At 46.9% G+C, this 25,976-nt stretch overlaps 1 protein-coding gene across 1 annotated transcript in view; it reads left to right on the top strand.

Moving 5' to 3' along the window:
* astn2 (astrotactin 2) overlaps window positions 1–25,976 on the top strand; it is a gene marked incomplete at both ends in the record, with an annotated part of 337,790 nt that overhangs the window by 297,998 nt on the left and 13,816 nt on the right. Inside the window, one exon of the mRNA XM_080530321.1 lies at window positions 15,596–15,737. Coding sequence (XP_080386447.1) covers window positions 15,596–15,737 — 142 coding nt within the window. The remainder of the gene's footprint in view (window positions 1–15,595; window positions 15,738–25,976) is intronic.

Raw genomic sequence — 25,976 nt, 5'->3', positions numbered from 1 at the left:
CTCCTTATACAGTATATGGGGCTCAGGGTTCACTCTGTGTGCCTCCCCTTCTTCCTCATTTCTCTCTTCCTCTCCTCTCCTCCTCTCCCTCTCCTGCCTCTTACAGTATAAGGTGACAAGGGCCACAGGGAACGGGGTCTTTCTTTGATATATCGTTTCTTAACAGGCACTGCCAGAGCCCACTTGGGTTCATGCAAGTCAATATTTATTGTTTCAGGGGCGAGGGACTTATTGAAATTCATGTTGGTGTATTTTACTATAGTGTATGTCTAAATATTTGTAAGAATGCACCAACGGCCTTTGGCTACACTTTGGAGTCCCCCACCTCCCGCAGCCCTGAGCATACCGATGGAGAAGGAGCGGCAACAAGGAACGGAGTGATATGAAACACATATCAAACACATGGGTTTGATACCGTTCCTCATTCCATTCCATCCATTCCACTGAGCCCGTCCTCTGGTTTTCTCCCTCCACCAGCCTCCACTGGTCTGCTCCCTAGCATGTGTGTTATGCAGGAGACTAACTCGAGACAGGAGGGAGATGGGGAAGCTGTCTGTTCAGTCAGGGTTAGTAGGCCAAACTGGAAACAGACTGGCTGGAGCTGAGAGGAGAGACTCCCATGTCACAGTTTCAAATACATTGAGATACACGATTGAAGCTATCTAGTCCTTAAGGTACAATTCAGACATACAGTATATTTATAGGTCACTGATATATAGTATTAGTATTATTATATACGTAGTATTAGTATATTAGTATTAGTATTATTTCTGTTTGGTTGAATACCATTTCCATTAGGTGTACTGTACGTTCGTATGAGTGATCAGGACACTGTATGATAAATGAGACCTGGAGATACCTCTAGGTGGCACAACAAGACAGAGGCAGGATGTCTGTTAGATTACCATATCTAACCAGACTGGTGTTTTACCCTCGTCCGATAGTGGGCTTGACATTGACACAGTAGAAGAATGTACAGTGCATCCAGGCAGTGGGTGAAAGTGATTCAGAGGTCTGAGAAGAAAATGGAAAATATTCCTCTAATGTATTCCTCTAATTACTAATATAATAAGTACATAAATATCGATATACATAGATAGAATATATTGAAGAAATAATAATAATAATAAAATAATCACTTCAAGTCAACAGAAAGGTTAAGGAAGCTTCGTCCCGGCTCTGTTAATAAAAGGGGACGCTGTCGTTTCATGGAAACAATAAGCCCTTGTCATAAACCAAGTCTTCTAGTTTTTATAGGTATTCCGAATCCCTGCTCTGACGCTGTTCCAGGGTTCCCTAGGAGCCGTGATTGTTCCAGCGCAGCGTGGCTACACCCTTTGGCTGACATCACAGATAGGTTAAGGTGACACGCTCCTGTGAACGCCTCCTGCTCATCAACATCATCATCATCAGCTGCAGCAGCAGCAGCAGCAGCGACAGCAGCACCAGTGTAGCGCTCTCACACTCCTGACTAATTAAAAACCTGTCAGTCTATTTGTGTCACATCAACGCCATTTAACACGTGATTTAACGGTGGAGGAGAACCGAGGGGGAAGAAGAGGGGAGGAGAGGAAAAGAAAGACGAGTGAGAGAGAGAGGAGAGGATTGGGAAGAGGGGATGATAGAAGACGAGGAGGGGGGAGGATAGAGGAGAGAGGAGGGTGTAGAGGAGTGGCGCTGGAAGTCACACGCCAATGATGTCACCTCACACGGCGCTGTCAGACAGCGAGATGAGCTATTTGATCTTCTTTTATTTTAGTCCCGGTTTCATCCCCTCATCTCTCATCCTCCCATCTCTCCCCGCCTGCTTATCTGGATCTGTCACAGTCATCTCCCCCCCCCCCCCCCCCCACTCTCTCTCTCTCTCTCTCTCTCTCTCTCTCTCTCTTTCTCTCTTCCCTCCCTCCTCTCATCCTCATCCCTCTCTTCTCCCGTGGGGTCAGCCCTATCCCTTCCCCACTCCGGGGGCCCTCCCTAGTTTATGTAACAACTCCATTATTGCTTCAAGCGGAACGCGCTCTGATGCGTCGATAAGCCCCCCCCCCCCCCCATTCAAAGAGATTCAATTAAAAAGAGATAAACAGTGTCCTTGAGGATGAGAGCAGATAACAGATTGGAGTGACACAGCTGACTCTCTTTGTTTTGGTAATTAAAGATGACCTCATCGCTAAAAATGGCTGCCGGTTGCCTCCTCATCACGAGCCTCGCCATCAGCAGATTGGAGTGCAGGCAGGGGGCCAAGGGCTTTCTTTCTCTCTCTTTTTTTTTTCCCTCTGTCTGTGTGCCACACACATAGTTACTCTCTGTCAAGGCGACGACTCTGTCTCTCTCAGCTCTCAGACTGCTTTCTCACTTGCGTTTGCACTCTCATAGACACACAGGGCGTGCGAGCACACACTCGCAAGTCACACTCTGTCTCGCGAACACACATGCTGACAAACAAACTAGCACGCTCACACACACACACACACACACACACACACACACACACACACACCCACACACACATGCCCTCACAGAAGGTTGCAAGTTAGTTTTTCCTTTCTTTTTTTTTTCTTCTGGGCGAGAGATATGAATGTGTCTTGAACTGTGAGACAATGCTTACTAGTACTATGATGAATTGAGTTTCAGGAAAGGTCACTGTTTGTCCTCAACCCTTGCAGACGATTGTAGGACCCATCACCGCCTGCTACATGTCTTGCAGTAATACCCCGCACAGGTAGCACCTATGTGTTGACCCTTTGAACCTGGCCAGGATGGACACATGACCATAGTTGACGAGCAGTGGAGGCAGGTGGAGGTAGAAATCGGAGGACGGGCTCATTGGAATGCCTGGAACGGAATGAGGAATGGTGTTGGATACCATTCCATGTTTGATACCGTTCCTCATTCCATTCCAGGTATGTAATGAGCCCGTCCTACGTTCTCTACCTCCACCTGCCTCCCCTGTTCACCAGTAGGAAGTAGATGGACATTGCAGCCACCTACGGTGCACTGCTCCCTGTCACATTATGACTCGGCCTCGACTCACATGCTCCATACATCAATGTACATCTCCATACACTATATGTAGCAGAGAGGGTTTGGAATCACGCTCCCAGCCTTGCCTTTGTTTGGGATATAAAACCGTGTGGAAACTGTGTCGGATAAAAGTGTCACCCTCGGACCTTGAGGGATGCTCTCTTGGCCTAACGGTAGATGCTTGTGTCTTTCACGTGGGTTCGAAAACCCCACCCGTCACATATACACGCTACTATCTCTAGGCAGGCTTGTTTGGGAATCACTACCACCTCTGCCTGGATACCTGTCCTGAGGTAATCTGGGTTAATACACCAGGGGATGGTGTTTTCCACTGACAGCAAATGACATGTTGGTGCCATGCCAACTCTATCCCATAATGAGTCCCATTACTCTAGTTCACACTGGAAGAGAGACACACCAGCCCCTGTAGTGACTACGTCAGTATGGTCTCAGCCAGCGGCCCAGTCTCAATGTTTCCTCCATTCCAATTGTTTCTCCTCCTCGTCCCCTCCTTCTTCACTCACTTTGGAAGGTCAGAGAGGGGGAGGAGGAGGGGGAGGAGGGGGAGGAGGAGGGGGAGGAGGAAGGTCAGAGAGGGGGAGGAGGAACCTCAGATCCTCACTTCCAACGCCTCTGAGACGGAAGAGAAGAAAGAGGACACAAGGAATCGTGGACAGACCTTTGAGCTACAAGCTACTGTGCGCCTACCGATAGGCAATGAAGGGTGAATCAAAGTTGAATCTCATCTCAGACTTCGGCATCAGGCTGTCATGTACATCTGTCCACACACACACACACACACACACACACACACACACACACACACACACACACACACCTTGGTGCTAGGGTTCCATGTTAGACATGACTAAGGTAGGAGAACATCTCCATCTAGAATTATATATGACCATTCATTATTCATATACTGTACAGTGTGTGTGTGTGTGTGTGTGTGTGTGTGTGTGTGTGTGTGTATGTGTGTGTGTGTGTGTGTGTGTGTGTGTGTGTGTGTGTGTGTGTGTGTGTGTGTGTGTGTGTGTGTGTGTGTGTGTGTGTGTGGGTCGGTGGGTCGGTGGGTCGGTGGTGGGTTTAGTGAAGCGCATGTAAACATACACACAACCATGTGCATTATGGATACAACATACAGGATATGGTATAGAGTGCTACATCCATATTGTATACTCTATTGTATACCCATGACGATGGAGCTATGCTCAGTGAACCGAACTAGTAAGGTCCTGCACTTCATACATTATTTATCTACCCTCATAAACGATCACAGAAGGATCTGTGGTTTTTCGCAATTCGACAGTTATCGCCTGGTCTCTTCCGCCCCGGTCTGTTCTGCGGGGATGCAGGTGCCTAGCTAGCGATACTGTGGTCACGATGACGGAGCTTGCTTTCTCCTTCCTTTCTCTTGCTTAGCCTTTTTAGCCTCTCCAGAGAGCTTTTAATCAATGAGTTAGCGTGGAATGCAGGGCCTCGAGTCTCTGGGCTGAAGCCATAATGGTGATTGTGTCCCGGGTAATGAATTGAATAGACGCAATGATGTCAGATTAGCAAATGGCCTTTTGGAAATTCAGACCAAGGGTTCAGTCACATTGGCCGTCTCCCCTCCCTTCTCCCCCCCCCCTCCCTCCCCCCCTCTCTCCCTCCTCGCCGAGAAGCTCTTATTCGGCTCCAAAGGGCATCGTGTAATTTTTGACTTTGTCTGCAGACATATTTAGCGATGAGATGGAGAGAGGGGGGGGGCAGAGGGAGATGAGAGGGAGAGAGAGAGAGACTTAGAGACAGATATATCAGAACTCTGCAGAGGAATTATATTTTGGTCTTTGGGATTCTGGGGGTATTTTTTGTGTGTGTGCTTTCACAATGTATTTAGCAAATCAATCATAATTGGTTTTGAAAGTGGATTAATTGTTTAACTGTTGATGTCCCCCCCCCCCCCCCCCCCCCCCCCCGTCCCCCCCACACACACACACACACACACACACACACAAACACAAACAATCACACACACTGAAGGTGGGTGTCCTGGCCTGGTGTGACCTTGTTGTGACTGATTTTTCCATCAGCAGTGGAACCCTAGCCCTATCCTACCTAGTAGAGACTGTGGCTCTCCTAATAAAGTGTGTGTGTGTGTGTGTGTGTGTGTGTGTGTGTGTGTGTGTGTGTATGTGTGCGCGTGGGCGTGCGTGCGCGCACGAGTGTGTTTGCGTGTTTGCCATATTTTGTGTCTGACGGCCCCTAAGGACTAGCTCTAGAAACGTGAGTGGGCTGCTCCTCTACCTGCTGCCAGGCAGCCGTTCTACTGATATCCTATTAGACTGACTGGGGTGTTGACTTTGTAGGTAGACAGATAGAGCTAGACTTCCATCTGATGTCTGATACCGTAGTCTGCACTTTGAATTGTGTTTAGAATGGGTCTGAATATCACAGGTTCTAAACTCATCTTTTGATAATGAATACGATAGTGCTGTCAGCTGTATGTCACCCTGAAGGATTAACAGCAGGTTCTCTATGATAGTGGACGTCTCTGTTGTTAAGGCATCATGGACGCCTGTCTCCAAGACGATACATCGTAACAGATGAACGTGTGCTATTTAGTTTAGCTTAGTATCTGGCAAAACAGCTTTATTTTTGAAAAACACTCTCCAGTATGGTTGCTACTTTTGTCCTGTCTGTGTTATTCCTGGTTGGAATAGAATAGGAAAAGGGATGGAACTTGAGCTAACTTAATCTTTTTCATGTTTTCTTTTTTTCCCCCCTTCCTTTCCTTTTCTTTCACTTTTTTTTAGCCCCTTGTTTGTATTTTCTTCTTGGTGGTTTGCTGGGCCCACTGGAGGTTGTTTTTAGGGTTTCTGGGGGCTGTGGTTTGGCTGTGTGTGTATGTGTGTGTGTGTGTGTGTGTGTGTGTGTGTGTGTGTGTGTGTGTGTGTATGTGTGTGTGTGTGTGTGTGCGCGCATGCGTGTGTGTGTGTGTGTGTGTATGTGTGTGTGTGTGTGTCTGTGTGTGTGTGTAGGAGTGTGTGTGTGGGTGTGACGGTGTGGGAAGAGGAGGGGGTGTTTTGGGGGGCTGGGGTTTATGTCTTAGAGAACATTCCAGAAGCCCCCACACCAAGTGTTCATTTTTTCAACCCCATATCTGTGAGGTCTCGTTTGTCTCCAACTTGACACGGTCTAATTGTTAAAACAACACTCATGCTAACTGGCAATTTCAGTGTGTGTGTGTGTGTCTGTGTGTGTGTGTGTGTGTGTGTGTGTGTGTGTGTCTGCATGTGCATATTGGATGCAAGGGTTTGCATTTTATAACGCAGATGTTTTTTGAGTAGCTTTCCTTAACTTACTGAACAAAGACATACAGAAAGCTTTCCAAAGTGTTCTGACTGATTCAGATGACAAACTGTTTCATCAACAACAACAACAACAACAACAACAACAACATATATTTCAGCCCTCTTACCGTTATGTGCTCTGCAGGACTGTCCAACCAAGGGTTTGGTTTATTTACCTCAGAAGACTGGTGAGAAGACTGGTGTCTCATTCAGACATCACATGTGCATGATTGGAACATGGAGGATTATGAGCAACTGGACCTGAGTGAAGACTCTGAGCCCTTTATCCTGGAGACTAGCTCCTGTTCCCAGGGCACCTACACCCTACAATCTGAAGCCATATTGGTGATTGTGTCCCGAGGAATGAATTGAATAGACGCAATGATGTCAGATTAGCAAATGGCCTTTTGGAAGTTCAGACCAAGGCCATCTCCCCTCCCTCCTTTCCTCCCTCCTTTCCTCCCTCCCTCCCTCCCTCCCTCCTTCCCTCCCTCCTTCCCTCCCTCCTTCCCTCCATCCTTCCCTCCCTCCCCACCAACTGGAGAGAAACTCTTATTCGACTGCAAAGGGCAACCGGTAATTTCTGACTTTATCTGTGGACAAAGTGATGGGAGAGAGAGAGAGAGAGTTAGAGAGAGAGAGAGAGAGATTTATTTTGAACAGTTTTTTCTGCTAAGGTGTCACATATTTCTATACAGTACAGAAGATAGCAGAAGGCCCACTTTCGAGTTGTTCTCTACATTGGGGCTCTGGTACGAAGGGAGGTTTTGCTGTTCCTCCTTTCTTACTTTGCAATTGGATTGGCTGCAGTGCTATGTCTAAGTTTGAAGTTTGTAAGTTTAAGGGTACTTTTCTGGACTTCTGTCCCCCCCCTCCACCCACCCAAACACACACACACACACACACACGCGCGCACACACACACACACACACACACACACACACACACACACACACACACACACACACATATTTTCTCTACATCTCTCCTGTGGCCAGGTCTGTCTTTCCTTTTATTTTTTTCTAGTTTTTCTTTTAAAGTGTGTGACAGTGAGCATCGGCCAGTTGACAGGGTGGGATGGGGATAGGGGGAGGGTGCTGGTGTGTGTGTGTGTGTGTGTGTATGTGTATGTGTATGTGTGTGTGTGTGTGTTTGTGTGTGCATCTGTGTGTGTGTAGGGGATGTAGATGAAGCCGCCCAGACATAGAGCTGAGGGAAGGAGTGCTGACAGTTTAACTGAAGAGGCCGCTAGCAGCTTTGGCAGCCCGCTGGAAATATAAAGCACTCGTTTGAAATTGGTCCACTGTGTAATTGCTTCTTCTGGGCCTTGGTGGCCGGAGAGAGAGAAAAATAGAGACACACAGAGTGAGAGAGAGAGAGAGAGAGGGGAGGGGGGGTTATAGAGTCAGTAGAGTCAGCAGATACAGCATATTCAGTCAGTGATATGGACTTGACCCCGGGGCTGTGATACGACCACCACCTCCCTCCTATGGAGGTACTGGTCACTGAGGTACGCCTGCCCCAGAGGTCCAGAGGGGATTGCAGGTTATTTAGGCGGTCCCATGGTGGAGCTTCGTGCTGGAACTCGTGCTCTGTGGTGGAGTTCAGTCTCCATGTGTTTATGAGGGTCACCAGCTCTTGGGACAAGTTAGGTCAGGGTTACGGAGGGTGGTTTGTTTGTTCACACCATTAGTTGGTTGTTCGCTTACAATACCAAAACATCACAGAAGACCAAGCCATCATGGTTCCAGTGGATGCAGATCAATGACTTCTCCCTCTAGCGGAGCAAGATGCCGTTCTTGCTCGTCAGGAGCAGAACCTGCAGACACTGGACGATAACCTGCACAAGCTGACCATCACAGTTCAACACCTGTTGGAAGGGGGGTGGCGGGGGTCAGAGGCTACCGCAGCAGCTCCTTTGTCCCGTCTGGTGGTTCACCGTGAGTGAGCCCCCTGGTCTTCAGTCTCTAGCCATCCTCCTTCCCCACCGAGCAAACCCCGGGTCGCCTATAGCATCACCCTGCTGATGGCTCGAGCCCTGGTCTGGGCCACCACGGACCACCAACATTCAAATAAGCATATCATCGTCAACAATTTGTTTGTATGACACATCAGTTGAAAGCTTACAATCTACACTTTCATAATCTGAAAACAACTGGTTCACTGTTATGGATGGGGGTTGTCACTGATGCTTTATGTATCCTCACCTCCTCTCACTTTTTGTTGGTTGCATCATGAACATAAGCTATTTACATATATGAGTACTGTTTTTGAGTTTTTGTGTTCTCCCCTTTCATTTGCAGGTCTTGAGTTTGTGTGCATATCCTGTTTTGGCTCTACTTCCTTAAGTAATTTGTTTGGTACTGCTACCTACTTCTGTCTTCTGTCTCCCTCCCTTTATCTGCACCGCACCTGGGTCCGTTTACTATACCAAAAGGTTACAGGTCACACACTGTTTAGGATCCACCGCTGACATTTGGCGATACTGTATTTCCCCCGGTTTTGATGATAAGACATTTCTTTTGCTCGGTCAATGCAGTTTGGGCATTTGTGGTGTGTTTTGCAGTATAGATGATCCATGCTATCGCCCAGTTGACCCTTTTTGACCTTTTTCTTTAATGATTTTGTAAGACAACACCCACACCAAGTAGTGTGTGGGTTTTGTATTGTGAATTTGAAGTGAATAGAGTTGCATAGCAAGTCTGCAGGTTTTGTTTTGCCTAACGTAATATGGTACATGTATGGAATCCATTATGTCAACAAAGCGCTGAGTGGCCCCAAAACCCCATTGATCAGGCATGCATGTGAGAGCGTTTTTCGTGTCAGAAAACACTTTCTTTTTCACCTCCAAAAACCCCTCCCCTCCTCTGTGGACCTGATCGATGTGTTACACAAGACAAGCTACGCAAAAGAGTGGAGGGAGGGGGTGAGGGGTCCAGGGTCCCTGAGGGCCTTCTCACCCCTACCCCCAGCCTCTAACCCCCCCCACAAGCAGCAGCAGCTCTCTTCCCCCTACCACCCGAGCCCAGGCGGTGGGTTAGCTCTCTGCTACAGGCTAGAGCCCTGGAGTGGTTGTGGTCTGGGATGACCAAGCCTCACTGCACACACATCAAACAGGCCCTAGTAGGCTCCCAATGCTCTAGGCTTCTCTGGCTCTGTTACCTGAGGCAAGGAGGGGAGGGGAAGGGAGGAGGGGAGGGGAAGGGAGGAGGGGAGGCGAGGGGAGAGGAACATACTGATTAGTGGAGAGGATTGGAGGGGAGGAGAGAGGAGAGAAGGAGAGGAGAGAAGAGAAGGGGAGGGGAGGGGAGAGGAGGGAAGTGCTGATGAGTGTTCAGTTGAAGAAGTAGCGTTAGAGGGGGACAGACACCAGGAAGAGACGTCTGGTCCTGGAGACGCCCTCTGTTAAGTTAGACATTATGCAGCATTCATGTGAACTCAACAACACACAACAAAAGTGATTTGCATACAACTTCCTATTGGTTGATTTTGAAAGAGTGGGGCAACTCAGGTACGATTGTACAACAAGTTTTAAGTCAGAAATGTCGGAGTGTCCTTGTTCCGAGTGCACTGTGAACGAAGCAGAAGATGTAGCTGTAGGGCTGTTATTCAAGCACATCCTGGCACAGGATTCCTGCAGTCACACTGATTGTTCCCCTTGTGTTGCTCTACAACCTTTAAGTGAATGGATTAAAAAATATAATAATAATCATTTAGACCGCAAGTCGGCAACCAATCAAAGTTAAAATATTCAGACTTTTGTTATAGAAACACGGAAATACATCTGAACGTTGTTGAAAATCACAACCCAAACTCGTTAGTCGAGCCAAAATATTGCAATGCAATGGATTCGGTGAGTAATCCCCACTGCTACCTAGTTAACTATAACAGTACTTTACATTGTTAGCAGGCTCACAAAACGAGCCGTGTTAGCTGACTAGCGAGTGTGTCATTGATTTTCAGCAACGCTGAAATGTATGTTAATTTTTTGAAAAGTCGGAACATTAAATCGGATGACGACTTGCGGACCAATTGACCAGACCGTGTCGATACAGTATATAGTGATCAGAGCTGTTCTGAGTAGGCAGTTTGTCTGTGTGTGTGTGTGTGTGTGTGTGAGTGTGTGTGTGTGTGTGTGTGAGTGTGTGTGTGTGTGTGTGTGTGTGTGTGTGTGTGCGTATGAGTGGGCGTGCGTGAGGCCGTGCAGCCGTGTGTATGTAAGTGAGATATTACCAGACAGTGAATGAGTGGGCAGCTCTGGGTGGGCAGGCGGGCTGACAGATGAGAGCGTGAGCTGGGCTGTTTGTCTTTGGCCTTTTGCAACTCTGGATTATGTGATAATGACAGATACCCCCCTCCGACCAACCCACAAGTGGTTGCACCCGGACTCCACCAAGTCACGCATCAGACCTCTGATTTATTCTGATTATCAAAACATACAAAGACATCATTCCTCCCCAGACCGCATCCAGAAACATAAAACTTCAGTCCTCTCTTGTTCCTTCTCGCCCTCCCTCCCTCCTTCCCTTCCTCCCTATTTCCTCTCCCCACCCTCCCTCCCTTTCACCCCCCTCCCCTGTCAACCCCTCCCCTCCCTCCCTGCGCTGTCTCTGTCTACATTTAGCCTTGGTGAAGCAGCAGATTTCTGGCCTGTCTTGGGCATTCCTCTCATAGCTGTGCCATTGAAAGGGAAATGGACTTGAAAGGCATTCTAGGGTAGGCTGTATCGGGTCAATAGTCAATCTTAAACACATCATTACCCATTGTTTATGCAAAAGATTGAGTCGGCTGGTCGGGGCAATTTACTGTTCCACCAATTATTTGAGTGTTAGCATACTTTGCCCCTAAAACTAGGTAAAACTGAACACTTCCTGTATGCCCCGAAAAAAGAAACGTGAACGTTTTCACTGTGATTACGATCGCTGTCAGCGTCACATAAATCGTTAGTGAATTGCATGGTAGCCCGATGATCCTCAGATGTCTCAAATCGCAATGAACGGTAACACAAAACAGGTGGCCGTGCTTCCAGATGAGTAAATAAAGGAAAGACACGAAAGAAAGAAAAGAAGAAAAAAAACTAATGAAAGAAAAAGCAATTAAAGAAGATTGTCAGGAGGTAAGTGAATGAAGATCAGATCTGTTCTCTAACTTGTGTAGCAATGAGCAGGGGGATCAGCCGCCCCAGCGCTGAGCGGCACACAGACTGACGGTATGCAGGCCAAGGTTACACATACGGTGGAATCATAAATGGGAATGTTGACTCTTCTCCTGGTGGAATCATAACTAGGAATGTTGACTCTTCTCCTGGTCCCCCGTTCCCTCCTTCCCGTCCCTTGGAAAACCCAGGATCAGGATCAGAGACTTACGCCACCCTCACAACCATGTACTGTAGTAAGCCTTCACACACACACACACACACACACACACACACACACACACACACACAGACATGTGCACGCACACGCACACACACACACACACACACACACTGACATGTGCACACACGCACATACGCACACATAAACGCGTGCACACACGCACACGCACACACGCACACGCACACACACACACACACACACACACACACACACACACACACACACACACACACACACACACACACACACACACTCATACACACACACACCTCCATTAAAAGAGGTGAAGCATCTAAACACTTGTGAATTTAGGTCAGTACTGTGTATTAGCGTGAGTAGTTGTAGTTTACATCATTGAAAGTGTTGAAGTTTGGTTGCCCACCTGCCTCTAAATTGGACAAAGTGCATAATTTATAAGCATACAGTGTGTGACGCCAATGTACTCTCCTAATTCTTGCTTTATTTTGATTCAGCTGCAGATGTATCGAAAGACAATCTGGAAATGTGTTGAGTCTAGTGTGATGGTGGTCTGAGATACAACCTGTGGTTGCTTTTCATTTCCAGTCGAAGGGCAGAGTCCATAGCACAGCGTGTTTTATTGTACTGTATATCATTTGATACGGCATTAAACAAATACAGTACTATCTTGTGATAGTGTGTAAGTCGGCCCATAGATCTCAATAGGAAATATAACCGCAAGCGGCAATGGGGCGTGTTCCTACAGATATGCCCCCATAACCATGAATGGGGTGAGATTGACAGACACGGGGTAGATCTACAGACAGGTTGTAGATTGACAGATAGGGGGTAAACCTATAGACAGGGGGGTAGACCACTCACCTAATATCGGCCAAGTTGAACTCATGATATACTAAGCTATGATATTATGAAGTACCCTAGGATCACGGGCCTGTAAGGTACCAGTCACCTAATTATGGCCTGATATACATAGGCTACTATACTATGATGATAATATACACTAAGCGTAAATACGAAAATGCATTGTGGAGTAACCTTCCCCAGTTAATGACCATGTTGTATAGTTTATGTCAAGCATTTCACTACTTATAATGTGCTTACACTATATTCTGCAAGCCTAGCATAGTATGTCACCCCCATCTGACTGAATCAGGTAAAGCGGTCATGAGAAGATGAGTTTTAAAGTGCTATATTAGCATTAGCCTTAGCTTTTAGCCAAAAAGTTCAAATTTCATAGGCCTGTTTTTTGAGTATCTTAAGTGATATGAACCAGAGTTAAGTTGTCTGTGTAGGCTATTTGTGAACGATATATAATGTTAAGCTGAATGGAATCAATATACAGCATAGAGGCAATGACAAGGTTAGTGAATGAGTGGATGAGGAGAAAGCAGTGGGGAGATGCATGTGGAAGAACCCAACTGCATAAAGATGCGCGTCTTTGTTCTCGCCACTTTTCCGAAGATGCATTGGAGGCATTTAATCGACCACCACTAATGAAAGAGCTCACAGGTAAGAAGACTACGCTTCATCATAAAACGATAGTTTGATAACGTCAACTTGCCTCGAACAGCTGCGGACAGAAATCTGTGCCCTTTACAACAAGTTTGTTTCCACTCTCCATCTCAGTTGGCATTGGTTGACAGTTGCTGCACAGACACCAGTGATTATGTCCCACTCGCGCCTCCTCACCTCTCGGATCGTCTTCATTTTGATCAACATTTTGTGTAATTTGTGTGAAATTCAAAAGGCTGGACAGAAAACATAGCTAGCTAATTGCGACCTGCGACCTCTGTCCTCTTGTATTCATAAAAGATGGAGGAGGGGAGGAGGGTGGGCACGTGTTGAAAATGTCAAACATCTTTGTTTTTTTATCTTTGTTACTATATCTTCAAATGCTTCGACATAGTAACACATTGTAGTGCACTCTATCAACCTGTCGACTGCCATAAATATTGACGTAGCATGGCAAATTCTCAGAGCATTTGAAAATTCTGGGCCAATTATTTTTCTTTTCATATAATTTTCTCTGATATCTTTAAATGGATCTCTTATCCTTTAACACCCTATAGAGAGACGTGCACCACGCATGTTCATATACCATTTCAGACCAATCAGACTTACAGTTGATTTTAAGTACATTTTTATGTAATATATAAGTTTGGCCAAATGTTGCACCTGCAGAAAAATCCATCAAGGCGGACCTTATGGGTTATTGAGGCAAATATGTTCCCCATGAGGAAAGACACATATGTACCAAGTTTCATACATTTTCAACGGAGCTGGATAAAAGTTAATTATTTACTTTTGGTTATTATAGCGCCACCTATGGTCTAATCATGGTCATTCTTTCTGCCATAGTTACTGATGCTCTCTAGTTGTGGCATGCACATTTATAGCATTTTTGGTCAGGGATTTTTTTTTGCTATTTGACCAAAGCAAATAAAAAATAATAATAATAAGAAGTATACTATCAATAACAATACTGTTCCTACTACTACGTAGTAGTAGGAACACTAAATATGTAAGTCATTTTGAGTAAATAGTGCCGATTACAAATTAGATTTTGGTCCAGCAGAAAACCATCTAGATGCTTGCTGTAACTCCTGGAATAAATGAAGTATATCCAACATGTTTAGAAAGAGCAAAACCTTAGAGAGAATAAGCCTGGCACTTGTTGATTTGACGCTCAGGAATGTGTTTGGGGAAACCTCTTATAAACAGAGCTCTTTCTGGGAAAATGTCAAACCTTTCGTCCGTATATATAGTTACTTTCCGACCTTTCCAGTGGAGGCTAGTGGAGGTAGAAACCTCATTGCAATGAGCCCGTCCTCCGGTTTCTACCTCCACTAGCCTCCCTTACTCCCTTCTTTTGCAACTTTTTCTTACCATCCCCTCGTGCCCACCAGCCAGACCTATTCCCTGTGTTTATATGTTGGCCCGCATGTCATAAGCTCAATCTAAGCTGCCCTTTATATCTTGTAGAAATAGTGAAATGAAATCCGACCATGTTAGAGCTTTTAAACCGTTTCGACAGCTCCCTCTTTTTTTACGCCACCCCCTCTGAGTGCTGGAAACAGTTGTGTGCATGTCTGAGTGAACGTGTGTGTGTGTGTGTGTGTATGTGTGTGTGTGTGTGCGTGTGCCTGGGTGTGCGTGTGTGTGTGCGCATGTGTGCACGTGTGTGTGTGCGTGTGCGTGTGCATGTGTCATTATTTTTTCCCGTAAGCTGACATAAAAGATATTTCACAACTGTTGTTTGTGAGGCCCCCGGGGTGGCCAGTGAGATATCATTGTAACAGTACTATGTGCCTGTAAAGCCGAACATTTTTTGTTTTCTTACAGATCTATAATGTAGCGTGTAGGGAGTCACGCCAGAAGAAGTCATATTTAATTTTGCCTTTAGGGTTTGTGCTGCAGAAATGGTTCCCCGTGGTCAGAGCAGAGGTGAAACTTGGAATGGCTTGGAACGCTGCAGCGTGGAATGGCAGGATCGATGCCGGAAAAAGGCTCTTTAAAAAGTCATTCATAACTTTCCTTTCGCCTGTGACCGTTTTCTGTTTAAACATACAATATGTGAACCAAGGTTACCGTAGCTTGGCAGTGTTTGTTTTGACTTGCGAAACATTTAAGGGACAATAGGTGAGAGTGAACATTGTTCCAGAAGAAAACAGCAACGTGTTGCTTATTTAAGAGGAAAGGGAAATTACTTCAAACCAAGTCCATGTCCATTAGTATAATTAACCCTATGCGTTTCTCTCCCTCTCTCTCTCCTTCATTTTCTCCCCATTCATTCTCTCTCTCTCTCTCTCTCTCTCTCTCTCTCTCTCTCTCTCTCTCTCTCTCTCTCTCTCTCTCTCTCTCTAACCCCTCCTCTTCCTCCAGGTGAGGTGTTGAGCCTGGTGGATGACCTATTCTCTGGTCTTGGCTCCTCTTGTGTGGTTGCCGGGAGAAGAAATGGAGACCATCCTCACTCTGTGATCTACTCGCTGGTCTTCAAGTGTCTGGAACCTGACAGTCTCTACAAGTAAGACCGTAAACCTCCTTCTTTAGACCATTGTTGTTAGTCACTACAAGCAAGACCGTAAACCTCCCCTTTAAACACCTAGACCATTGTTGTCGGTCTCTACAACTAAGACCGTAAACCTCCCGTGTGAAGGTTGACTATAGCCACACGCAAAGGTGTACAAAATAGAGGAATTGGTTTGGAAGTAAGGAACTGAAGATGTTGGTTGGTTCATTTTGATGTTGTTATTTTATGCACTTGCCTATTCTGAGGTTACTTCCCTTCACCGTTAGAGGTACAGTACAGTCATGCTAAAACAATGTAGGTGTCCACGGAAATGCCTGCCCACCTATGGACCGTGTGGTGTTGTTCTCAGTATGACTAGCAGCTTGTAACTCAATTGACTACATCATATTCTGACCACATTTTTATGAGTGCAGTATTTCCCATTACCATAAAAACAAAAGCCCTCCCCCTCGTTAACCATCACGTCCGCGGTCATGTTTACATCTTTTCCTAAACAAGAATGACTGGTCAAATATCACTCATGTACCACATCCTGGCCTTGGGTGTCTGTATTCCCATTGGAAATGTTATGTGTTTAGGGCACGTGTTTTATTTGTATTTATTTCCTCAGAAGAACACAGCTGGCTCGTATTAGCTGAGGCGACATAGTTTGGTGGGTTCACCCGGGTGGAAGTGGGATATTTCGGTGTTATTGTTCTGGTTGGTCATGATCGAGGGCTCTCGTTCTGTCTGCCATGCAAGGGAAACGTGGTCATGGTGAATAACAATCCTTAACGTGGCTGTGTTGTTGTTCAGAGGCGTAGAGAGAGACTGGAGTCTGGAGCCTCTGACCTGTCTGTCTGTCTGTCTTTATGTCTGTCTGTCTGGCTGGTTTAACAAACAGACAAACCACCATGTATTGGTCATGTCCTGGACGGATATTAAACAGAATAGCCCTTCTCTTGAGTCATCAGACACACACATCAAGACAGAGGTCTGAAATGTCGACACTCAGAGTCTGTAATCTAGGGATCAGGAGGGCTGAACTCGACCTCCCATGTTGCCTGACGATGATCAAGAACATAACCGTTGAAGTCGTTTGCGCGCGTTTCTGTGTGACACTTAATGACATGACTCATTAAGTTCTCCTTGTCTTCCTTGTGACTTTATCAGTCGGCCTATAAAGTGAAAGCATATTAGCGGGGATGGGAAGCGCTGGAATGCAATGAAACCAGTCCACTTGGACAGACATCTTGTGAATGTTCCATCACGGGTCCCTGTCAGAGAGAGGCTTTGGGTCGGTCGAGGGCCCTCCTCCTCCGGTAGCTCAAAGCTCAGTAAAGCGTTTCTTTATGAATCCATACATCATCACAGTTGGATACTTTTATGTTAAGCTGTTAAGAGGACATCTCAGACCGGTGATAGATTAGTCTTCCGAGAGGCTCAGAAGGCCCGCGCTCCCCTACCCAGGGGGCATTGCTGCAATGTGCATTTGATATGAGGCACTTTATTCTCCTAGGGTATCGCTTCCCATACCTCCGACGTCCCCCTCCACATCTTGAAATAAAGTTAGGTCGGGGGGGGGGGGGGGGGGGGGGGTTGCTTAGCAAAAAACGGCCCTCAGATGCAAGCCGGGGACGCAGCGAAACAACGGAGGGAACACACCGTCTTGTTCTCTTGAGCTCTCCCAACTGGTTTATGTTTATGGTCATCTTGCTGCCCCCTCCCCCCCATACCCCCCTACACACACACACACCCACACCCACACACACACACACACACACACACACACACTACATCTCAATGTGTTTTGGGAAGCTGGCCTCTGCAGCTGTGGCAGTAACAGATAGGTAGGTCTTGTCTCTGTTAAACAAGGGAATCTTGGTGAACCTTTGGAACAGAGCTCAGAAGAGACTACATGGAAGAAGGAATGGTAAATCATAGCAGCAGCATATTTGTATATTCGAGCCGGTGATTTATCCAAGCGTCAGGTAGGATTCCTGGTACTGTTATCTCCCACCTTCCTGCCATTCTACCTTGCACAACACAGAAAGCACGCCAACTGAGAGTTTTACTACGAAGAGAAACTTGGAAGCCTCCACTTCGACCGTCCTACAACGAAAGAGAGAGAGAGAGACTGAGAGAAAGAGAGAGAGAGAGACCGAGACTGAGAGAGAGAGAGAGAGAGAGACTGAGACTGAGAGAGAGAGAGAGAGAGTGTGAGAGAGAGAGAGAGAGAGAGAGAGTAATACTATGTAGCAACGTTATCTGTGCCACGGCAGCCTCTGGGGCCTTGTTGTTCTCAGATAAGGCCGCAATTTACGTCGGCATTACGTCTGTGAGCACACCTCTGCACGGCCAGGCCGGCCAGTCCTAATCGGAGGTCAGATAACGTCTGGGCTGGTGTTGGGGTTACATTTGATCTCTCCAAGGTTGTCAGCCCTAATGTTTCCCTTCCCAGCACCGGCTAGCGGCCGCTATCTCCCTGGGCTGTATTGTTGTAGAAGGCTTTAGCAAGGGGAGCCCACCTCTCTGGCCTCGCTGCTCCTACAAAGGGACAGAGTTATCAGGGGCACATTAGGAACAGGTCATCCCCTTTCCTTGGAAACGTTGCCAATGGACACAGCTTGAGAGGAAGTCCGGAAGCAGCCGCGGGGGGGGGCTGTACAGTGTGTCAACGTTCGCGTCATTGCGTTAGCGTGAGAAACAGCGTTCTTCGATAGTGTTCATGCATTGTTATCTGATCACTGTAGCGAGCTGAATTGACACTACAGGATTTAGAAAGTCATGTTGAGCCGGTAAAAGTGCTTACTTTCTATTTGTGATTGATTGCTTTTTATTGTCTTGATAAGAGAGTGTGGGCTGGTGAGGCTCGACATTACACACTCTGTAGATGTTGCAAGCACTCAATTAAATGTTCATACTCCCCTCACACCCCCACACACGCACATGGACACACACAGACACACTTAAACATACACACACACACACACACACACACACACATGCACTCATGCACGCACAAACACACACACATGTACGTGCGCACACACACACACACGCGCACACACGCACACACGCACACTCACACACACGCACACACGCACACACACACACACACACACACACACACACACGCACACTCCACTATCACCCTGTCAAATGTCTAGCTCATCCCAGACATGCTGACACAGAGTGGAGACATATACCATGACAAACAGACAGTATAAGTGAAAATAAATCTGCTGGAAGCAGCTCTGTCATTGATGATAATAACATATTATAATAAGTCACCTCACCCACCCCCAAAGCTGTTGCAGAATCCAACACTATAAATAAAATGGTGTCTGACGATTTAGTGATGCAATGATTATACATACACTCACTGAAAACTTTAATAGGAACACTGTACTAATACACGGTAGGGCCTCTCTTTGCTCTCAAAACAGCCTCAATTCTTCGTAGCATTGATTCCACAAGATGTTGAAAACATTCCTTTGAGATTCTGGTCCATGATGACATGATTTTTCAGGTGCACTTTCAGGCGTGTGAATCTCATGTTCTACCACATCCCAAAGTTGTTCTATTTGATTCAGATCCTGTGACTGGGAAGTTACTGAAGAACACTGAACTCATCGTCATGTTCTTGAAACCAGTTTGAGACGGCTTTTGCTTTGTGACATGGTGCATTACCGTGCTGGATGTAGCCATTAGAAGATGAGTACATTGTGGCCATGAAGGGATGCACATGGTCAGAAACAACACTCCTGATGCATGTTACGGTATCAAGTTTGATTAGACATGTGCAACCGGCTGGTTTTGACTGTGGGACTTCTTGCATGGATGACCAAGACATAAAGCATTATACCAAGGGGATGTCCCTCGTGGTACAGGGGGTTACATTTGGGTTTAGAAATTGTAGGCAGGGCTACCCATCACGAGAATGTGATTCCAAACCACCTCTGTTACGTTCACTCTACTTGAACTCACTGTCTAAGGAGAGTTCCTGCCCTGTGTGGTTCCAACGCACATCCACTAGAGATTCATGGGCCTAGTATTGTAGAAAAGGACCAGGTGTTTTAGCTGGTTTCTGGCTGTAGTACACTCTTAAAAAAGTGTTTTTTTGTTGCAAAAAGTGTTGCAAGAATCCTAGCACCAAATAGGGTTCCTCAGATTAAATGGGCTCTATGTAGAGCCCTACCCCCCTCACAAAGAACTTGTTTAGACCCCTTACAGTAAGTATAGTAAATAAGCCAAGGTGGAGACTCCCAGTGTTTTGGAAGGGACTCCTCCAGGGCGGACTGAAATAGATCTTCTTAGAGGGGGTATATAAATCACAGAAAATGACTTTGCAAACATGATAAACCTGACGTGACCCAATCCTAGGCTGTGACTTACGAGGTGTTGCATTTATACAGTACAGTCTAAGCCGGCTATCCAGCTCTCCCACACTCTCCCACACTCACGCTGGCTGTTATGAAGCCGCTTTGTGGAAGATGTATTTGAGGTGGAAGATGTATCCAATTAGGAATCGTATCACATACCTGTTTGATACCATTCCTTTTTCCAGGCCATGCATTACAATGAGCCCGTCCTCCGATTTCGGCCTCCACCAGCCTCCCCTGCTCTGAACCGAACGGCAACTATCCCTCAAAGGAAAAACGATGAATTTGGAAGGGTTGTGATCCAGATGAATACAGGAAATACAACAGCACCAAAATAGTTGATAATGGGTTGGATTGGTGTAGCTATCATACAGTCCGATGTAAGTTAAATAATTGGCACTTTTGAGGTGATTGTAAAGGGTTCATAAATGTGGTAATACATCGAGTGAGACTCAGTGATGTGAGCACAGAGGTATTTTTGAGAGGAAATGCCAAGTTTGAATATAAGCCTTATATGTTGAATATGTCAGTTACGACATGATTAAAAAGGTGTTTTAAACACCTTAGATGCTGTATAGCGATATTGAGTAAGCAGCGATATTAAGTTATAGCAACACATTGTATGTCTTATTTTGGTATATATTTCTGAGATAAAGTCTCTTTAAGAGAGACCTGGACAAATATCCCTTGGCAAATCATAGAGCTGAAGCAATGAAGACCGAATGGAAAGTATCTTACTGATAGTGGCAATGATTTGTGATTTGAGACTTAAAGGCCACACAAGGCTTTTCTTATTAAACTGGCTGAAAAGACGATCTGGCCTATCCAACAGGTCGGATGTGTTCTTTCTCTGTTCTTTTAGAGTGAACTCTAAAGTCCAGTAATCTCACTCAGGTCAAAACCATTTTGTTGACCATAAAACTTCAGGAGAGATCCATTTTAGGGCATTACAACCAAGAGATAAAACATCACAAAAGGCTTAAACTGTGAACTTTCTGTCACGCGAAATCAACCAATCACAAATGACATAGGGTTGTTATGTTTTTGTTGTAGCATTTCCAGTAGCACAGATAGGATGTTCATATCAAATAGATAGATCACGTCTTTGTCTTTATGCTTTACTGTACTCACACATGACAATATTGTCATTTCTAGCTAATATAGTCATCTCTGCCTTAGGCCTGCTCTGATATCTGCAGGTGGCATCATTCATTACAGAGCTACTGTGTAATTGATAAAAAAAGGAGTGTGGAAAGGATATTATACTGTTCCCGTTGTGCGTCCTCTGCCACAGGGCCTGACCTGAGAAACTAAATCGAAGCCATAAATTAGTTTTTGTGGCTGTTGAGTTCCTCAGTCGCTCAGGAATGATATTCTCCTGGTGCTCCTGATTGATTTGTGGACCGGCTCAACTGATCTCGGCCCAACGTCTGATGTCATCGACCAGGAATCCCAGGCTGCCCGGCTTCTCCTCTCCTCTGCTCAGCATGCCAGAAATACTGCCATAATTGCTCTCTTTCTCTCTCTTTCCCGCTCTCTCTATTTCCCGCTCTCTCTCTCTCTCTCTTTCTCTTTCTCTTTCTTTCTGCCCTCAGTCTCATTAAATTAGAGAACAACCATTGCTTTTTGGCGACATTGCTAATTCACACAAAAATCCATCCGCCTCATTGTTTGCTGAGCTTTCAGAAGAATGGCAGACAGACAAAACTGAACCAGGCACTACAAACAACCAGGGGCCAGCCAGACAGCCTTGGAATGGAACGAGGGAGAGCATGGAGGGGAGACAATAGGAAACAGAGACCTAGATACTGTAGATGGATAGATAGAGTGTGAGTGATGGAGTGGATGCAGAGAGAGAGAGAGAGAGAGAGAGAGAGAGTGTGTGTGTGTCTGTGTCTGTGTCTGTGTGTGTGTGTGTGTGTGTGTGTGTGTGTGTGTGTGTGTGTGTAAGTGTAGGGGTGTGTGTACGTGTGTGTGTGTGTGTGTGTGTGTGTGTATGTGTGTGTGTGTGTGTGTGTGTGTGTGTGTGTGTGTGTGTGTGTGTGTGTGTAGGTGTAGGGGTGTGTGTACGTGTGTGTGTGTGTGTGTGTGTGTGTGTGTGTGTAGGTGTAGGTGTAGGGGTGTGTGTAAGTGTGTGTGTGTGTAAGTGTGTGTGTGTGTGTGTGTGTGTTTGTGTGTGTGTGTTTATACATGTGTATTGTATGTGTGAGGTTGAGACTGTGTTTTGCCAGCATGTTACCCTCTGTTTTGACATTCTCGTGGCAGGCCAGACCATGGCTGGGACTTTGTTCTCCACGGCGATCCTTATCTGTGCCAGTGGTGAGTCCAACACCGCAGACTCTCAGTCTATCCACACTTCTATCAGCCCCCCTGCCGTGGTGTAAGTGTGTGACCGCCATCTATACAGCAGATCTGATTTGCCATCTTGGATGGCAGTCTCATCAGCAGTCGTCGTCTGAGTGACCATAGTGTTAACACCACAGAAACAAAGCCAGCCAAAATACCTTTTGTGGTCGTCTCTCTGAAGAGAAGGAAGGAGAAGAGAGAAAAAATGGACAAAAGAAACCCTCTCTGTCTGTCTAATTTTCCTCATAATGAAAGCTTTTGTCCCACAGTTGTTTTTTTGGTGTGTTCCCCCCCCCACCACCCCCCCTCAAAATTTCAGTCTTTGAGAGGCTTAATTTCAGAGCGGGGGGTTTAATACATAATAGCAGTGTAATTAGGTCTGCTGAGAAAAGTACCTGTCATCGATGCCAACCACTTAGACAACCAAAAACAGCCTGGCAGCAGTGTCTGGCCTCCGTAACAAAACTCTACAAATTGCCTGATAAATACACCCCCCCCCCCTCCCCCCCCACGAGAACTTCACTGGCTAGTTATGTGACCACATAATTTAAACAATGTGATTGTTGTATGCAGTGTTGTTTTGCTGGGCAGAGAGTCTGCGAAGCATCGGACGGACCCTGGCCTCAGCATCTATTGTGAGGTTCTTGGGGAATACCGCATCTCCCCGGATGAATAACAAGATGGGACAAACTATTCGAGCAATGTCTAAACAGGCCGTATTACAAACAAAACAATCAGTTGGTGGTATTAAAACATAAGCTCTTCCGAGTAAAAAAAAAAGAACGGAGTAAGAATTCAAATGGGCCCTGAAAGAGAAACCGTGCTGCGAAAGAGCAGGGGGAACAATGAAGAAAGATGAAATTCGCTTACTCTTTGATATGTTTTCTCGTTTTTGCATGTTTTTCGGTCATGAACAATATCATTTTTCGCTTATTTATTCTTCTGGACATGCCTTGCTATTTTCCGTGGTTTTTGCCGTTTAGACGGTGGTCATTTTTGATGTTTTACAGTACTGAAATGAGAAACATGGTGGTGAGAGTGGGACATTTTTGAACATTCAATGAAACACTCAAAAGCAAGAACATGTACTTGTTTTATATGAGTCTTACTACTTCCGGCGTGAGACTGTACTGTGTTGGGTACTGAGGTGAGGCAGTACTGTGTTGGGTACTGAGGGTGAGGCAGTACTGTGTTGGGTACTGAGGGGTGAGGCAGTACTGTGTTGGGTACTGAGGGTGAGGCAGTACTGTGTTGGGTACTGAGGGGTGAGGCAGTACTGTGTTGGGTACTGAGGGTGAGGCAGTACTGTGTTGGGTACTGAGGGGTGAGGCAGTACTGTGTTGGGTACTGAGGGGTGAGGCAGTACTGTGTTGGGTACTGAGGGGTGAGGCAGTACTGTGTTGGGTACTGAGGAGGTGAGGCAGTACTGTGTTGGGTACTGAGGGGTGAGGCAGTACTGTGTTGGGTACTGAGGGTGAGGCAGTACTGTGTTGGGTACTGAGGGGTGAGGCAGTACTGTGTTGGGTACTGAGGGGTGAGGCAGTACTGTGTTGGGTACTGAGGTGGTGAGGCAGTACTGTGTTGGGTACTGAGGGGTGAGGCAGTACTGTGTTGGGTACTGAGGGTGAGGCAGTACTGTGTTGGGTACTGAGGGGTGAGGCAGTACTGTGTTGGGTACTGAGGAGGTGAGGCAGTACTGTGTTGGGTACTGGGAGGTGAGGCAGTACTGTGTTGGGTACTGAGGGGTGAGGCAGTACTGTGTTGGGTACTGAGAGGTGAGGCAGTACTGTGTTGGGTACTGGGAGGTGAGGCAGTACTGTGTTGGGTACTGAGGGGTGAGGCAGTACTGTGTTGGGTACTGAGGGGTGAGGCAGTACTGTGTTGGGTACTGAGGGTGAGGCAGTACTGTGTTGGGTACTGAGGTGGTGAGGCAGTACTGTGTTGGGTACTGAGGGGTGAGGCAGTACTGTGTTGGGTACTGAGGGTGAGGCAGTACTGTGTTGGGTACTGAGAGGTGAGGCAGTACTGTGTTGGGTACTGAGAGGTGAGGCAGTACTGTGTTGGGTACTGAGGGGTGAGGCAGTACTGTGTTGGGTACTGAGGGGTGAGGCAGTACTGTGTTGGGTACTGAGGGTGAGGCAGTACTGTGTTGGGTACTGAGGTGGTGAGGCAGTACTGTGTTGGGTACTGAGGGGTGAGGCAGTACTGTGTTGGGTACTGAGGGTGAGGCAGTACTGTGTTGGGTACTGAGGGGTGAGGCAGTACTGTGTTGGGTACTGAGGAGGTGAGGCAGTACTGTGTTGGGTACTGGGAGGTGAGGCAGTACTGTGTTGGGTACTGAGGGGTGAGGCAGTACTGTGTTGGGTACTGAGAGGTGAGGCAGTACTGTGTTGGGTACTGGGAGGTGAGGCAGTACTGTGTTGGGTACTGAGGGGTGAGGCAGTACTGTGTTGGGTACTGGGTGGTGAGGCAGTACTGTGTTGGGTACTGGGGGGTGAGGCAGTACTGTGTTGGGTACTGAGGGTGAGGCAGTACTGTGTTGGGTACTGAGGAGGCAGTACTGTGTTGGGTACTGAGGAGGTGAGGCAGTACTGTGTTGGGTACTGAGAGGTGAGGCAGTACTGTGTTGGGTACTGAGGGTGAGGCAGTACTGTGTTGGGTACTGAGGGTGAGGCAGTACTGTGTTGGGTACTGAGGGGTGAGGCAGTACTGTGTTGGGTACTGAGGTGAGGCAGTACTGTGTTGGGTACTGGGGTGAGGCAGTACTGTGTTGGGTACTGAGAGGTGAGGCAGTACTGTGTTGGGTACTGGGGGGTGAGGCAGTACTGTGTTGGGTACTGAGGGTGAGGCAGTACTGTGTTGGGTACTGAGGGTGAGGCAGTACTGTGTTGGGTACTGAGGGGTGAGGCAGTACTGTGTTGGGTACTGAGGGGGTGAGGCAGTACTGTGTTGGGTACTGAGGGTGAGGCAGTACTGTGTTGGGTACTGAGGAGGTGAGGCAGTACTGTGTTGGGTACTGAGGGTGAGGCAGTACTGTGTTGGGTACTGAGGTGGTGAGGCAGTACTGTGTTGGGTACTGAGGGGTGAGGCAGTACTGTGTTGGGTACTGAGGAGGTGAGGCAGTACTGTGTCGGGTACTGAGGAGGTGAGGCAGTACTGTGTTGGGTACTGAGGTGAGGCAGTACTGTGTTGGGTACTGAGGTGAGGCAGTACTGTGTTGGGTACTGAGAGGTGAGGCAGTACTGTGTTGGGTACTGAGGGGTGAGGCAGTACTGTGTTGGGTACTGAGGGGTGAGGCAGTACTGTGTTGGGTACTGAGGTGTGAGGCAGTACTGTGTTGGGTACTGAGGAGGTGAGGCAGTACTGTGTTGGGTACTGAGGGTGAGGCAGTACTGTGTCGGGTACTGAGGGGTGAGGCAGTACTGTGTTGGGTACTGAGGAGGTGAGGCAGTACTGTGTTGGGTACTGAGGTGAGGCAGTACTGTGTTGGGTACTGAGGGTGAGGCAGTACTGTGTTGGGTAC

This window comes from Nansenia antarctica, assembly GCF_963989245.1.
Source record: "Nansenia antarctica genome assembly, chromosome: 4".
In the NCBI taxonomy this organism is placed as follows: domain Eukaryota; kingdom Metazoa; phylum Chordata; class Actinopteri; order Argentiniformes; family Microstomatidae; genus Nansenia; species Nansenia antarctica.
The sequence above is the reverse complement of the archived record's forward strand: the minus strand, read 5'-3'. Positions and strand labels throughout refer to the sequence as shown.